Genomic DNA, 12,495 nt, shown 5'->3' with positions numbered 1-12,495 from the left:
CCCCAGGACCCCCCCCAAATCCCTCCCCAGACACCCCAAATCCCCCCAGGACCCCCCCAAATCCCTCAGCCTCCCCAAATCCCTCCAGGACCCCCCAAATCCCCCTCAGACCCCCCAAACCCTCCCCAGGACCCCCCCAAATCCCCCCAGGACCCCCCCAAATCCCCCCAGGACCCCCCCAAATCCCTCCCCAGACACCCCCAAAACCCCCCAGGACCCCTCAAACCCTCCCCAGGACCCCCTAAATCCCCCCAGGACCCCCCCAAACCCCCCAGGACCCCCCCCCAAATCCTCCTCAGACACCCCAAAACCCCACCAGGACACCCCCAAATCCTCCCCAGCCCCCTCAAACCCCCCCAGGACCACCCCAAATCCCCCCAGGACCCCCCAAATCCCTCCTCAGCCTCCCCAAATCCCCCCAGGACCCCCCCAAATCCTCCCCTGACCCCCCAAATCCCTCCCCAGCCCCCCCAAATCCCCCCAGGACCCCCCCAAATCCCTCAGCCTCCCCAAATCCCTCCAGGACCCCCCAAATCCCCCTCAGACCCCCCAAACCCTCACCCAGGACCCCCCCAAATCCCCCCCAGGACCCCCCAAATCCCCCCAGGACCCCCCAAATCCCTCCTCAGCCTCCCCAAATCCCTCCAGGACCCCTCAAACCCCCCCCAGGACCCCCCAAATTCCCCCAGGACCCCCCCAAACCCCCCCCCAGGACCCCCCAAAACCCCCCTCACCGGGTACTTGGGCAGGGGCTCGATGAGCAGAGCGTCCCCAAAGATGCTCCGACAGTACTCAGCCATTTTTGCCTGTTGCTTGGCCCTGGGAGGGGTTAAATTGGGGTGCTGGGGGGCTCCCCAAAACCTACCCCCCCCCCTTTGACCCCCTACACCCCCATTTTGGGCTGAAAACAACCGTTTTTGGGGAGTCCCACCCCCCCTTTTCAACCTCCTCCCATCTATTTAAAGGAGAGAGGGGTCAGGAGGGTTTTGGGGGGACCCTGAGGAGATGGGGGGGTGTGGAAGGATTTGGGGGGGACCCCAGGAATTTAAGGGGATCCCATAAGATTTTTGGGGACCCCTGGGGGGGGGTCCCTCAATTAAAACCCCCCCCAATACCCCCCCAAAATCCTCCCCCCCCCCCCCCCAAACTTCCCCTATTGGGTTCAGCCCAAGGGGTGATGAGGGACCCCTGAGGTTTGGGGGGACCCCAAGGGGGGGTTGGGGGGACCCCAAAGATTTGGGGGGTCCCTGAGAGGGTTTGGGGGTCCCCTGAGATTTGGGGGGACCCCTTGGGGGGGTCCCCCAAAAGCTTTGAGGGGTCCCCAGGATGGTTTGAGGGGGGAGACACAACCTTGGGGACATGGGAGGAACCTGAAGGGGGGGGGGGGGGGGGGGGGGGGGGGGGGGGGGGGGGGGGGGGTGGGGGGGGTGGGGGGTTGGGGTGGGGGAGACCCCTGAAGATTTGGGGGGTTTGGGGGGACCCCAAAGATTTGGACGGTCCCTGAGAGGATTTGGGGGTCCCCTGAGATTTGGGGGGGACCCCTGGGGGGGTCCCCAAAAGCTTTGAGGGCTCCCCAGGATGGTTTGAAGTGACCTTGGAGGAACCAAGTGAGGAACCTGAAGGGTTTGGGGGGGGGATCCTGAAGATTTGGGGGGGTTGGGGGGGTCTGAGGGGACCCCAAAGATTTGGGGGTCCCTGAGAGGATTTGGGGGTCCCCTGAGATTTGGGGGGACCCCTGGGGGGGTCCCCAAAAGCTTTGAGGGGTCCCCAGGATGGTTTGAGGGGGGAGACACAACCTTGGGGACATGGGATGAACCTGAAGGGTTGGGGGGGACCCTGAAGATTTGGGGGGGGTTGGAGAGGTTTGGGGGGACCCCAAAGATTTTGGGGGTCCCTGAGAGGATTTGGGGGTCCCCTGAGATTTGGGGGGACCCCTGGGGGGGGTCCCCAAAAGCTTTGAGGGGTCCCCAGGATGGTTTGAGGGGGGAGACACAACCTTGGGGACATGGGAGGAACCTGAAGGGTTTGGGGGAGACCCTGAAGATTTGGGGGATTTGGGGGGACCCCCAAAGATTTGGGGTTCCCTGAGAGGGTTTGGGGGTCCCAAAAGATTTGGGGGGACCCCTGGGAGGGTCCCCCAAAAGCTCTGAGGGGTCCCCAGGATGGTTTGAAGTGACCTTGGAGGAACCAAGTGAGGAACCTGAAGGGTTTGGGGGGGGGGATCCTGAAGATTTGGGGGGGTTGGGGGGGTCTGAGGGGACCCCAAAGATTTGGGGGTCCCTGAGAGGATTTGGGGGTCCCCCTGAGATTTGGGGGGGACCCCTGGGGGGGTCCCCAAAAGCTTTGAGGGGTCCCCAGGATGGTTTGAGGGGGGAGACACAACCTTGGGGACATGGGAGGAACCTGAAGGGTTTGGGGGGGACCCTGAAGATTTTGGGGGTGTTGAGGAGACTCCAAAGATTTGGGGGGACCCCAGAAGATTTGGGGGGACCCCAGGGGGTGTTTTTGGGGTCCCCTGGCCAGGGGATTTTGGGGGTGACTCACGAGTCCACGTGGTTCTCAAAGGAGAGGATGACGGGGTACGGCGACGTCTTGAAGGCGCTTTCAGCGATGGCCTCAATCACCTCCTGCCCCAGGGAGGGAGGAAAAAGGGGTTCAAGGGGGACCCCCAAAACTCGAGACCCCCCCCAAAAAGAAGCTGCAGGGGTTTGGGGGGACCCCCAGATTTCGGGGGGGGCACCCTAAAGGGGTTCTTGGGGGGTCCCTGGGTGGCACCCAGAAGGATGAAGGACTTGGGGGGTATCGTTGGGTGCTGTTGGCTCTGGGAGGGATTTGGGGGTTCAGGGGCACTTTGGGGGTGCTCAGGGAGGTTTTGGGGCACCCCCCAGATTTGGGGGGACCACCAGATTTTGGGGGACACCTTAAAAAGCATCTTGGGGTGCCCTGAAGGACAAAGGACTTGGGGAGACAGTTGGGTGCTGCTGCCCTTGGATGGGAGCTGTTGGCTCTGGGGCTTCAGGGGTGGGATTTGGGGGTTCAGGGGCGGTATTTTGGGGTTCAGGGGGGAGTTTTGGGGCACCCCCCAGATTTTGGGGGGACCCCCAGATTTCGGGGGACACCTTGAAAGGGGTCCTTGGAGGGTCCTGAAGGACAAAGGACTTGGGGAGATCGTTTGGGTGGTGACATCACTGGTGGGAGCTGTTGGCTCTGGGGCTTCAGGGGTGGGATTTGGGGGGTTCAGGGGCGGCATTTTGGGGTTCAGGGGGAGTTTTGGGGTACCCCCAGATTTTGGGGGACCCCCAGATTTCGGGGGGACACCTTGAAAGGGTCCTTGGAGGGTCCTGAAGGACAAAGGACTTGGGGAGATCGTTGGGTGGTGACATCACTGGTGGGAGCTGTTGGCTCTGGGGCTTCAGGGGGTGGATTTGGGGGTTCAGGGGGGTGATTTTGGGGGTCCCCCCCATCATTTTCGGGGTGTCACCTTGAAGGGGATCTCAGTGGTCATGGTGAAGCCGTGGGTGATGAAAGGTTCCTCCTCTGGGGGCCGACCCTGCCAGCAATCCAGCTCGATGCAGCGGCAGCCGCTCAGCAGGACCTGCCGGTACATCTCCACAGAGGAGGCTCCTGCCAGCTGCCCCGCTGAGAAAAAGGGGGGGGGTCAGGGGGGGTCCCCCAAAACTGAGACACCCCCCTTCAGCACCCCAAAACCTCAAACTCCCCCTAAACCCTCCCAGTTCCCCACCATGACCCCCAAAAACCAGCCCAAACCCCCTCAAAAACCATCCCAAAGACCCCTCTTTTTAGGGGGGCTACAGCTCCTCCTTCAATTAGGGGGGGGCTGAGAGGGGTCCCCAAAACTGAGACACCCCCCCTTCAGCACCCCCAAAACCTCAAACCACCCCTAAACCCTCCCAGTTCCCCACCATGACCCCCAAAACCATCCCAAACCCCCTCAAATCCACCCCAGGAATCTCTTCCCTAAGGGGTGGCTCAAGTCCTTCCTTTATTTTTGAGGTGCAGGGGGGGTCCCCCAAAACTGAGACACCCCCCCTCCAGCACCCCAAAACCTCAAACTCCCCCTAAAACCCCTCCCCAGTTCCCCACCATGACCCCCAAAACCAGCCCAAACCCCCTCAAATCCACCCCAGGAACATCCCCCCAACCTCCTCTTTTTAGAGGGGGTACAGTCCTTCCCTCAATTTGGGGGGGGTCATGGGGGGTCCCCAAAACTGAGACACCCCCCCCTCAGCACCCCAAAACCTCAAACCCCCCCTAAACCCCCCCCAGTTCCCCACCATGACCCCCAAAACCATCCCAAACCCCCTCAAAACCATCCCAAAACCTCCTCTTTTTAGGGGGGCTACAGTCTCTCCTTCAATTTGGGGGGGCTCAAAGGGGGTCCCCCAAAACTGAGACACCCCCCCTCAGCACCCCAAAACCTCAAACCCCCCCCTAAACCCCCCCAGTTCCCCACCATGACCCCCCAAAACCAGCCCAAATCCCCCTCAAAACCACCCCAGGAACCTCCCCCAACCTCCTCTTTGTGTAGGATTAGAGGCTCCTTTGAGAGTTCCCCCCCTCACTTTTGGGGTCCCCCTCGACTTTTTGGGGTCCCCCTTTGACTTTTGGGGTCCCCCCTGTCCCTCTTAACCCCATCCCATCCCATCCCATCCCCACCCCAGCAGCTGATGCAGCAGCTCCCTCCTCCTGCAGCTCCAGCAGCTTCCAGCCCCCTTTTCCTCCCCCCCCCCCCCACATTTTGGGGTCCCCCCCTGACTTTTGGGGTCCCCCCTCACTTTCGGGGTCCCCCTTTGACTTTTGGGGTCCCCCCCCTTTCCCTCTTAACCCCTCCCCATCCCATCCCCACCCCAGCAGCTGATGCAGCAGCTCCCTCCTCCTGCAGCTCCAGCAGCTTCCAGCCCCCTTTTATTCCCCCCCCACCCCACATTTTGGGGTCCCCCCTGACTTTTGGGGTCCCCCCCTGACTTTTGGGGTCCCCCCTCACTTTCGGGGTCCCCCTTTGACTTTTGGGGTCCCCCCTTTCCCTTCCACCCTCTCCCCATCCCATCCCCACCCCAGCAGCTGATGCAGCAGCTCCCTCCTCCTGCAGCTCCAGCAGCTTCCAGCCCCCTTTTATCCCCCCCCCCACCCCACCTTTTGGGGTCCCCCCTGACTTTTGGGGTCCCCCTTTTGACTGTTTGGGGTCCCCCTTTGTGACTTTTGGGGTCCCCCCTGACTTTTGGGGTCCCCCCTGTCCCTCTTAACCCCATCCCATCCCATCCCATCCCCACCCCAGCAGCTGATGCAGCAGCTCCCTCCTCCTGCAGCTCCAGCAGCTTCCAGCCCCCTTTTATTCCCCCCCCACCCCACATTTTGGGGTCCCCCCTGACTTTTGGGGTCCCCCCTGACTTTTGGGGTCCCCCCTCACTTTCGGGGTCCCCCTTTGACTTTTGGGGTCCCCCCTTTCCCTTCCACCCTCTCCCCATCCCATCCCCACCCCAGCAGCTGATGCAGCAGCTCCCTCCTCCTGCAGCTCCAGCAGCTTCCAGCCCCCCTTTTATCCCCCCCCCACCCCACCTTTTGGGGTCCCCCCTGACTTTTGGGGTCCCCCCTGACTTTTGGGGTCCCCCTTTGACTTTTGGGGTCCCCCCTGACTTTTGGGGTCCCCCCTGTCCCTCTTAACCCCATCCCATCCCATCCCATCCCCACCCCAGCAGCTGATGCAGCAGCTCCCTCCTCCTGCAGCTCCAGCAGCTTCCAGCCCCCTTTTATTCCCCCCCCACCCCACATTTTGGGGTCCCCCCCTGACTTTTGGGGTCCCCCCTGACTTTTGGGGTCCCCCTTTGACTTTTGGGGTCCCCCCTTTCCCTTCCACCCCCTCCCCATCCCATCCCCACCCCAGCAGCTGATGCAGCAGCTCCCTCCTCCTGCAGCTCCAAGCCTCCTTTTCCTCCCCCCCCACCCCACATTTTGGGGTCCCCCCCTCACTTTTGGGGTCCCCTCCGACTTTTGGGGTCCCCCTTTTGACTTTTGGGGTCCCCCTTGACTTTTGAGGTCCCCCCCCTTCCCTCTTAACCCCTCCCCATCCCATCCCCACCCCAGCAGCTGATGCAGCAGCTCCCTCCTCCTGCAGCTCCAGCAGCTTCCAGCCCCCTTTTATCCCCCCCACCCCACATTTTGGGGTCCCCCCTCACTTTTGGGGTCCCCCCTGACTTTTGGGGTCCCCCTTTGACTTTCGGGGTCCCCCTTTGACTTTTGGGGTCCCCCCTTTCCCTTCCACCCTCTCCCCATCCCATCCCCACCCCAGCAGCTGATGCAGCAGCTCCCTCCTCCTGCAGCTCCAGCAGCTTCCAGCCCCCTTTTATCCCCCCCCACCCCACCTTTTGGGGTCCCCCCTGACTTTTGGGGTCCCCCCTGACTTTTGGGGTCCCCCTTTGACTTTTGGGGTCCCCCCTGACTTTTGGGGTCCCCCCTGTCCCTCTTAACCCCTCCTCATCCCATCCCATCCCATCCCCATCCCAGCAGCTGATGCAGCAGCTCCCTCCTCCTGCAGCTTCCAGCCCCCCTTTTCCTCCCCCCCCACCCCACCTTTTGGGGTCCCCCCTGACTTTTGGGGTCCCCCCCTGACTTTTGGGGTCCCCCCTCACTTTCGGGGTCCCCCTTTGACTTTTGGGGTCCCCCCCTTTCCCTCTTAACCCCTCCCCATCCCATCCCCACCCCAGCAGCTGATGCAGCAGCTCCCTCCTCCTGCAGCTCCAGCAGCTTCCAGCCCCCCTTTTATCCCCCCCACCCCACATTTTGGGGTCCCCCCTGACTTTTGGGGTCCCCCTTTTGACTTTTGGGGTCCCCCCTCACTTTCGGGGTCCCCCTTTGACTTTTGGGGTCCCCCCCTTTCCCTCTTAACCCCTCCCCATCCCATCCCCACCCCAGCAGCTGATGCAGCAGCTCCCTCCTCCTGCAGCTCCAGCAGCTTCCAGCCCCCTTTTACCCCCCTCACCCCCACATTTTGGGGTCCCCCCTGACTTTTGGGGTCCCCCTTTTGACTTTTGGGGTCCCCCTTTGACTTTTGGGGTCCCCCCTGACTTTTGGGGTCCCCCCTGTCCCTCTTAACCCCTCCTCATCCCATCCCATCCCATCCCCACCCCAGCAGCTGATGCAGCAGCTCCCTCCTCCTGCAGCTTCCAGCAGCTTCCAGCCCCCTTTTACCCCCCCACCCCACATTTTGGGGTCCCCCCTGACTTTTGGGGTCCCCCCTGACTTTTGGGGTCCCCCTTTGACTTTTGGGGTCCCCCCTTTCCCTTCCACCCCCTCCCCATCCCATCCCATCCCATCCCATCCCATCCCATCCCATCCCCACCCCAGCAGCTGATGCAGCAGCTCCCTCCTCCTGCAGCTCCAGCAGCTTCCAGCCCCCTTTTATCCCCCCCCCACCCCACCTTTTGGGGTCCCCCCTGACTTTTGGGGTCCCCCCTGACTTTTGGGGTCCCCCCCGGTTTTGGGGTCCCCCCCAGGCCGTACCAGTGAGGTAGGTGTTGTGGGAGGAGCTGATGAAGTAGCTGCTCAGGGGCTGCCCCATGTCGTGGTGCAGCTGCAGGGTCTCAGGGGGGACGATGCTGTTCTCTTCCCCTTCCAGAAAGCGCCCGAAGCCTTCGGCTGACATCTGGCCTGCCCGGGGGGGAAAGGGTTAAACTGCCCTCCCAGTGCCTCCCAGTACAGCCCAGTGCCTCCCAGTACATCCCAGTACAGCCCAGTGCCTCCCAGTACAGCCCAGTGCCTCCCAGTATCCCCTATTCCCTCCCAGTGCTCCCTCATCTCCCTATGACCATCTCCCGTTGCTGCCGTATCCACTCCAAACCCCTTCCCAGTGCCTCCCAGTACATCCCAGTACATCCCAGTGCCTCCCAGTACATCCCAGTACATTCCAATTGCTCCCAGTACATCCCAGTGCCTCCCAGTACATCCCAGTACATCCCAGTGCCTCCCAGTACATCCCAGTACATTCCAATTGCTCCCAGTACATCCCAGTGCCTCCCAGTGCCTCCCAGTACATCCCAGTACATCCCAGTGCCTCCCAGTACATCCCAGTGCCTCCCAGTGCCTCCCAGTACATCCCAGTACATCCCAGTGCCTCCCAGTACATCCCAGTACCTCCCAGTGCCTCCCAGTGCCTCCCAGTACATCCCAGTACCTCCCAGTACATCCCAGTGCCTCCCAGTACATCCCAGTACATCCCAGTGCCTCCCAGTACATCCCAGTACATCCCAGTACATCCCAGTACATCCCAGTGCCTCCCAGTACATCCCAGTGCCTCCCAGTACATCCCAGTTGCTCCCAGTGCATCCCAGTACATCCCAGTACATCCCAGTGCCTCCCAGTATATCCCAGTACATCCCAATTGCTCCCAGTACATCCCAGTGCCTCCCAGTGCATCCCAGTACATCCCAGTGCCTCCCAGTACATCCCAGTGCCTCCCAGTTGCTCCCAGCATATCCCAGTTGCTCCCAGTTGCTCCCAGTATATCCCAGTTGCTCCCAGTACATCCCAGTGCCTCCCAGTACATCCCAATTGCTCCCAGTACATCCCAGTGCCTCCCAGTGCATCCCAGTACATCCCAGTACATCCCAGTGCCTCCCAGTACATCCCAGTTGCTCCCAGTGCATCCCAGTACATCCCAGTACATCCCAGTGCCTCCCAGTACATCCCAGTTGCTCCCAGTGCATCCCAGTACATCCCAGTACATCCCAGTGCCTCCCAGTACATCCCAGCTGCTCCCAGTGCCTCCCAGTACATCCCAGTGCCTCCCAGTGCCTCCCAGTGCCTCCCAGTACATCCCAGTACATCCCAATTGCTCCCAGTACATCCCAGTGCCTCCCAGTGCATCCCAGTACATCCCTGCCTCCCAGTACATCCCAGTTGCTCCCAGTGCCTCCCAGTACATCCCAGTGCCTCCCAGTGCCTCCCAGTACATCCCAGTACATCCCTGCCTCCCAGTACATCCCAGTTGCTCCCAGTGCCTCCCAGTACATCCCAGTGCCTCCCAGTGCCTCCCAGTATATCCCAATTGCTCCCAGTACATCCCAGTGCCTCCCAGTGCATCCCAGTACATCCCAGTGCCTCCCAGTACATCCCAGTTGCTCCCAGTACAACCCAGTACATCCCAGTGCCTCCCAGTACATCCCAGTGCCTCCCAGTACAGCCCAGTGCCTCCCAGTGCATCCCAGTGCCTCCCAGTACATCCCAGTACATCCCAGTACAGCCCAGTGCCTCCCAGTGCATCCCAGTGCCTCCCAGTACATCCCAGTACATCCCAGTACATCCCAGTGCCTCCCAGTGCCTCCCAGTACATCCCAGTGTCTCCCAGTACAGCCCAGTGCCTCCCAGTACATCCCAGTGCCTCCCAGTACAACCCAGTACAGCCCAGTGCCTCCCAGTACATCCCAGTGCCTCCCAGTGCAACCCAATGCCTCCCAGTACATCCCAGTACATCCCAGTACATCCCAGTGCCTCCCAGTACATCCCAGTTGCTCCCAGTCACTCCCAGTGCCCCCCTATCTCCTTCTAAGTACTCTCATATCTCCTCCAAACCCCTTCCCAGTGCCTCCCAGTACATCCCAGTACAGCCCAGTGCCTCCCAGTTGCTCCCAGTACATCCCAGTTGCTCCCAGTCACTCCCAGTGCCCCTCTACCTCCCTCTCAGTGCTCTCATATCTCCTCCAAACCCCTTCCCAGTGCCTCCCAGTACATCCCAGTGCCTCCCAGTACAGCCCAGTGCCTCCCAGTACATCCCAGTGCCTCCCAGTACAACCCAGTACATCTCAGTTTATCCCAGTCACTCCCAGAGCCCTCCTATTCCCCTCTATCTCCCTCTCAGTGCTCTCACATCTCCTTCAAACCCCTTCCCAGTACATCCCAGTGTCTCCCAGTACATCCCAGTGCCTCCCAGTTGCTCCCAGTGCCTCCTAGTATATCCCAGTTGCTCCCAGTGCTCTCCCAGTTTATCCCAGTGCCCCCATATCCCCCCCTACCTCCCTCCCAGTGTCTCTCAGTGTCACCGCATCCCCTCCAAACCCCCTCCCAGTGCCTCCCAGTTGCTCCCAGTTGCTCCCAGTGCCTCCCAGTATATCCCAGTGCCCTCCCAGTTTACCCCAGTGCCCTCCCAGTATATCCCAGTGCCTCCCAGTCCCTCCAAGTGCTCTCTCATCCCCCCCTACCTCCCTCTCAGTGCCTCTCAGTGCCACCGCATCCCCTCCCTAACCCCTTCCCAGTTGCTCCCAGTGACCTCCCAGTGCCTCCCAGTGACCTCCCAGTATATCCCAGTGCCCTCCCAGTATATCCCAGGTGCCTCCCAGTCCCTCCAAGTGCTCTCTCATCCCCCCCCAACCCCCTCCCAGTGCCCCCATATCCCCCCCTACCCTCCCTCCCAGTGCCTCTCAGTGCCACCGCATCCCCTCCAAACCCCCTCCCAGTTGCTCCCAGTGGCTCCCAGTTGCTCCCAGTGCTCCCAGTACCCCTGCCTCTGGAAGTGAGCGTTGTGCTCGTAGCGCTGCACGAGGCGCAGCCCCTGCTGGGGGCTCAGGGGGGGGCTGAGCAGGGGGTTGAGCCCCCCCCAAACCCCTTCCCAGTTGCTCCCAGTGACCTCCCAGTTGCTCCCAGTGCCTCCCAGTTGCTCCAGTGACCTCCAGTTGCTCCCAGTGCCATCCCAGTACATCCCAGTGCCTCCCAGTCCCTCCAAGTGCTCCCTTATCCCCCCCTACCTCCCTCTCAGTGACTCTCAGTGCCACCGCATCCCCTCCAAACCCCCTCCCAGGTTGCTCCCACTTGCTCCCAGTGCCTCCCAGTATATCCCAGTGCCCTCCCCAGTTGCTCCCAGTGCCTCCCAGTATATCCCAGTGCCCTCCCAGTTGCTCCCAGTGCCCTCCCAGTATATCCCAGTGCCCCCCCTATCTCCCCCTACCTCCCTCTCAGTGCCTCTCAGTGCCACCGCATCCCCTCCTAACCCCTTCCCAGTTGCTCCCAGTTGCTCCCAGTGGCTCCCCAGTTGCTCCCAGTATAAACCAGTACCCCTGCTCTGGAAGTGAGCGTTGTGCTCGTAGCGCTGCACGAGGCGCAGCCCCTGCTGGGGCTCAGGAGGGGGCTGAGCAGGGGGTTGAGCCCCCCCCAAACCCCTTCCCAGTTGCTCCCAGTGACCTCCCAGTTGCTCCCAGTGCCTCCCAGTTGCTCCCAGTGACCTCCCAGTTGCTCCCAGTGCCATCCCAGTACATCCCAGTGCCTCCCAGTCCCTCCAAGTGCTCCCTTATCCCCCCCTACCTCCCTCTCAGTGCCTCTCAGTGCCACCGCATCCCCTCCAAACCCCCTCCCAGTTGCTCCCAGTGCCTCCCAGTACATCCCAGTGCCTCCCAGTACATCCCAGTGCCTCCCAGTTTACCCCAGTGCCCTCCCAGTACATCCCAGTGCCTCCCAGTCCCTCCAAGTGCTCTCTTATCCCCCCCTACCTCCCTCTCAGTGCCTCTCAGTGCCACCGCATCCCCTCCAAACCCCCTCCCAGCACCTTCCAGTTGCTCCCAGTTGCTCCCAGTGCCTCCCAGTATATCCCAGTGCCTCCCAGTTGCTCCCAGTGCCTCCCAGTATATCCCAGTGCCCTCCCAGTTGCTCCCAGTGCCCTCCCAGTATATCCCAGTGCCCCCCTATCTCCCCCTACCTCCCTCTCAGTGCCTCTCAGTGCCACCGCATCCCCTCCTAACCCCCTCCCAGTTGCTCCCACTTGCTCCCAGTGCCTCCCAGTATATCCCAGTGCCCTCCCAGTTGCTCCCAGTGCCCTCCCAGTATATCCCAGTGCCCCCCTATCTCCCCCTACCTCCCTCCCAGTGTCTCTCAGTGCCACCGCATCCCCTCCTAACCCCCTCCCAGTTGCTCCCACTTGCTCCCAGTGCCTCCCAGTATATCCCAGTGCCTCCCAGTTGCTCCCAGTGCCTCCCAGTATATCCCAGTGCCCTCCCAGTTGCTCCCAGTGCCCTCCCAGTATATCCCAGTGCCCCCCTATCTCCCCCTACCTCCCTCTCAGTGCCTCCCAGTGCTCCCTCATCCCCCTCTCCTTCCCTCCCAGTGCCTCTCAGTGCCACCACATCCCCTCCTAACCCCTTCCCAGTTGCTCCCAGTGCCTCCCAGTATATCCCAGTGACCTCCCAGTGCCTCCCAGTGACCTCCCAGTATATCCCAGTTCCTCCAAATGCTCTCTCATCCCCCCCAACCCCCTCCCAGTGCCCCCATATCCCCCCCTACCTCCCTCTCAGTGCCACCACATCCCCTCCTAACCCCTTCCCAGTTGCTCCCAGTGCCTCCCAGTTGCTCCCAGTGCCCTCCCAGTTGCTCCCAGTATATCCCAGTGCCTCCCAGTTTACCCCAGTGCCCTCCCAGTATATCCCAGTGCCTCCCAGTCCCTCCCAGTGCTCTCTCATCCCCCCCTACCTCCCTCTCAGTGCCTCTCAGTGCCACCGC

General features: G+C 61.8%; 1 protein-coding gene across 1 annotated transcript in view; it reads right to left on the bottom strand.

The window, feature by feature from the left end:
* Positions 1–734: 734 nt before the first annotated feature.
* LOC133629078 (1-phosphatidylinositol 4,5-bisphosphate phosphodiesterase beta-3-like) overlaps positions 735–12,495 on the bottom strand; it is a gene marked incomplete at its 3' end in the record, with an annotated part of 38,500 nt that continues 26,739 nt past the window's right edge. The window contains exons 9-12 of the mRNA XM_062019715.1: positions 7,519–7,665; positions 3,482–3,639; positions 2,545–2,627; positions 735–819 (exon numbers count right to left, since the gene is read on the bottom strand). Of these exons, the coding sequence (XP_061875699.1) occupies positions 735–819; positions 2,545–2,627; positions 3,482–3,639; positions 7,519–7,665 (473 nt within the window). The remainder of the gene's footprint in view (positions 820–2,544; positions 2,628–3,481; positions 3,640–7,518; positions 7,666–12,495) is intronic.

Source organism: Colius striatus, unplaced genomic scaffold (genome assembly GCF_028858725.1).
Source record: "Colius striatus isolate bColStr4 unplaced genomic scaffold, bColStr4.1.hap1 scaffold_126, whole genome shotgun sequence".
In the NCBI taxonomy this organism is placed as follows: Eukaryota; Metazoa; Chordata; class Aves; order Coliiformes; family Coliidae; genus Colius; species Colius striatus.
Note: the sequence above shows the minus strand (reverse complement) of the source record. Positions and strands in the feature narration are given on the sequence as shown.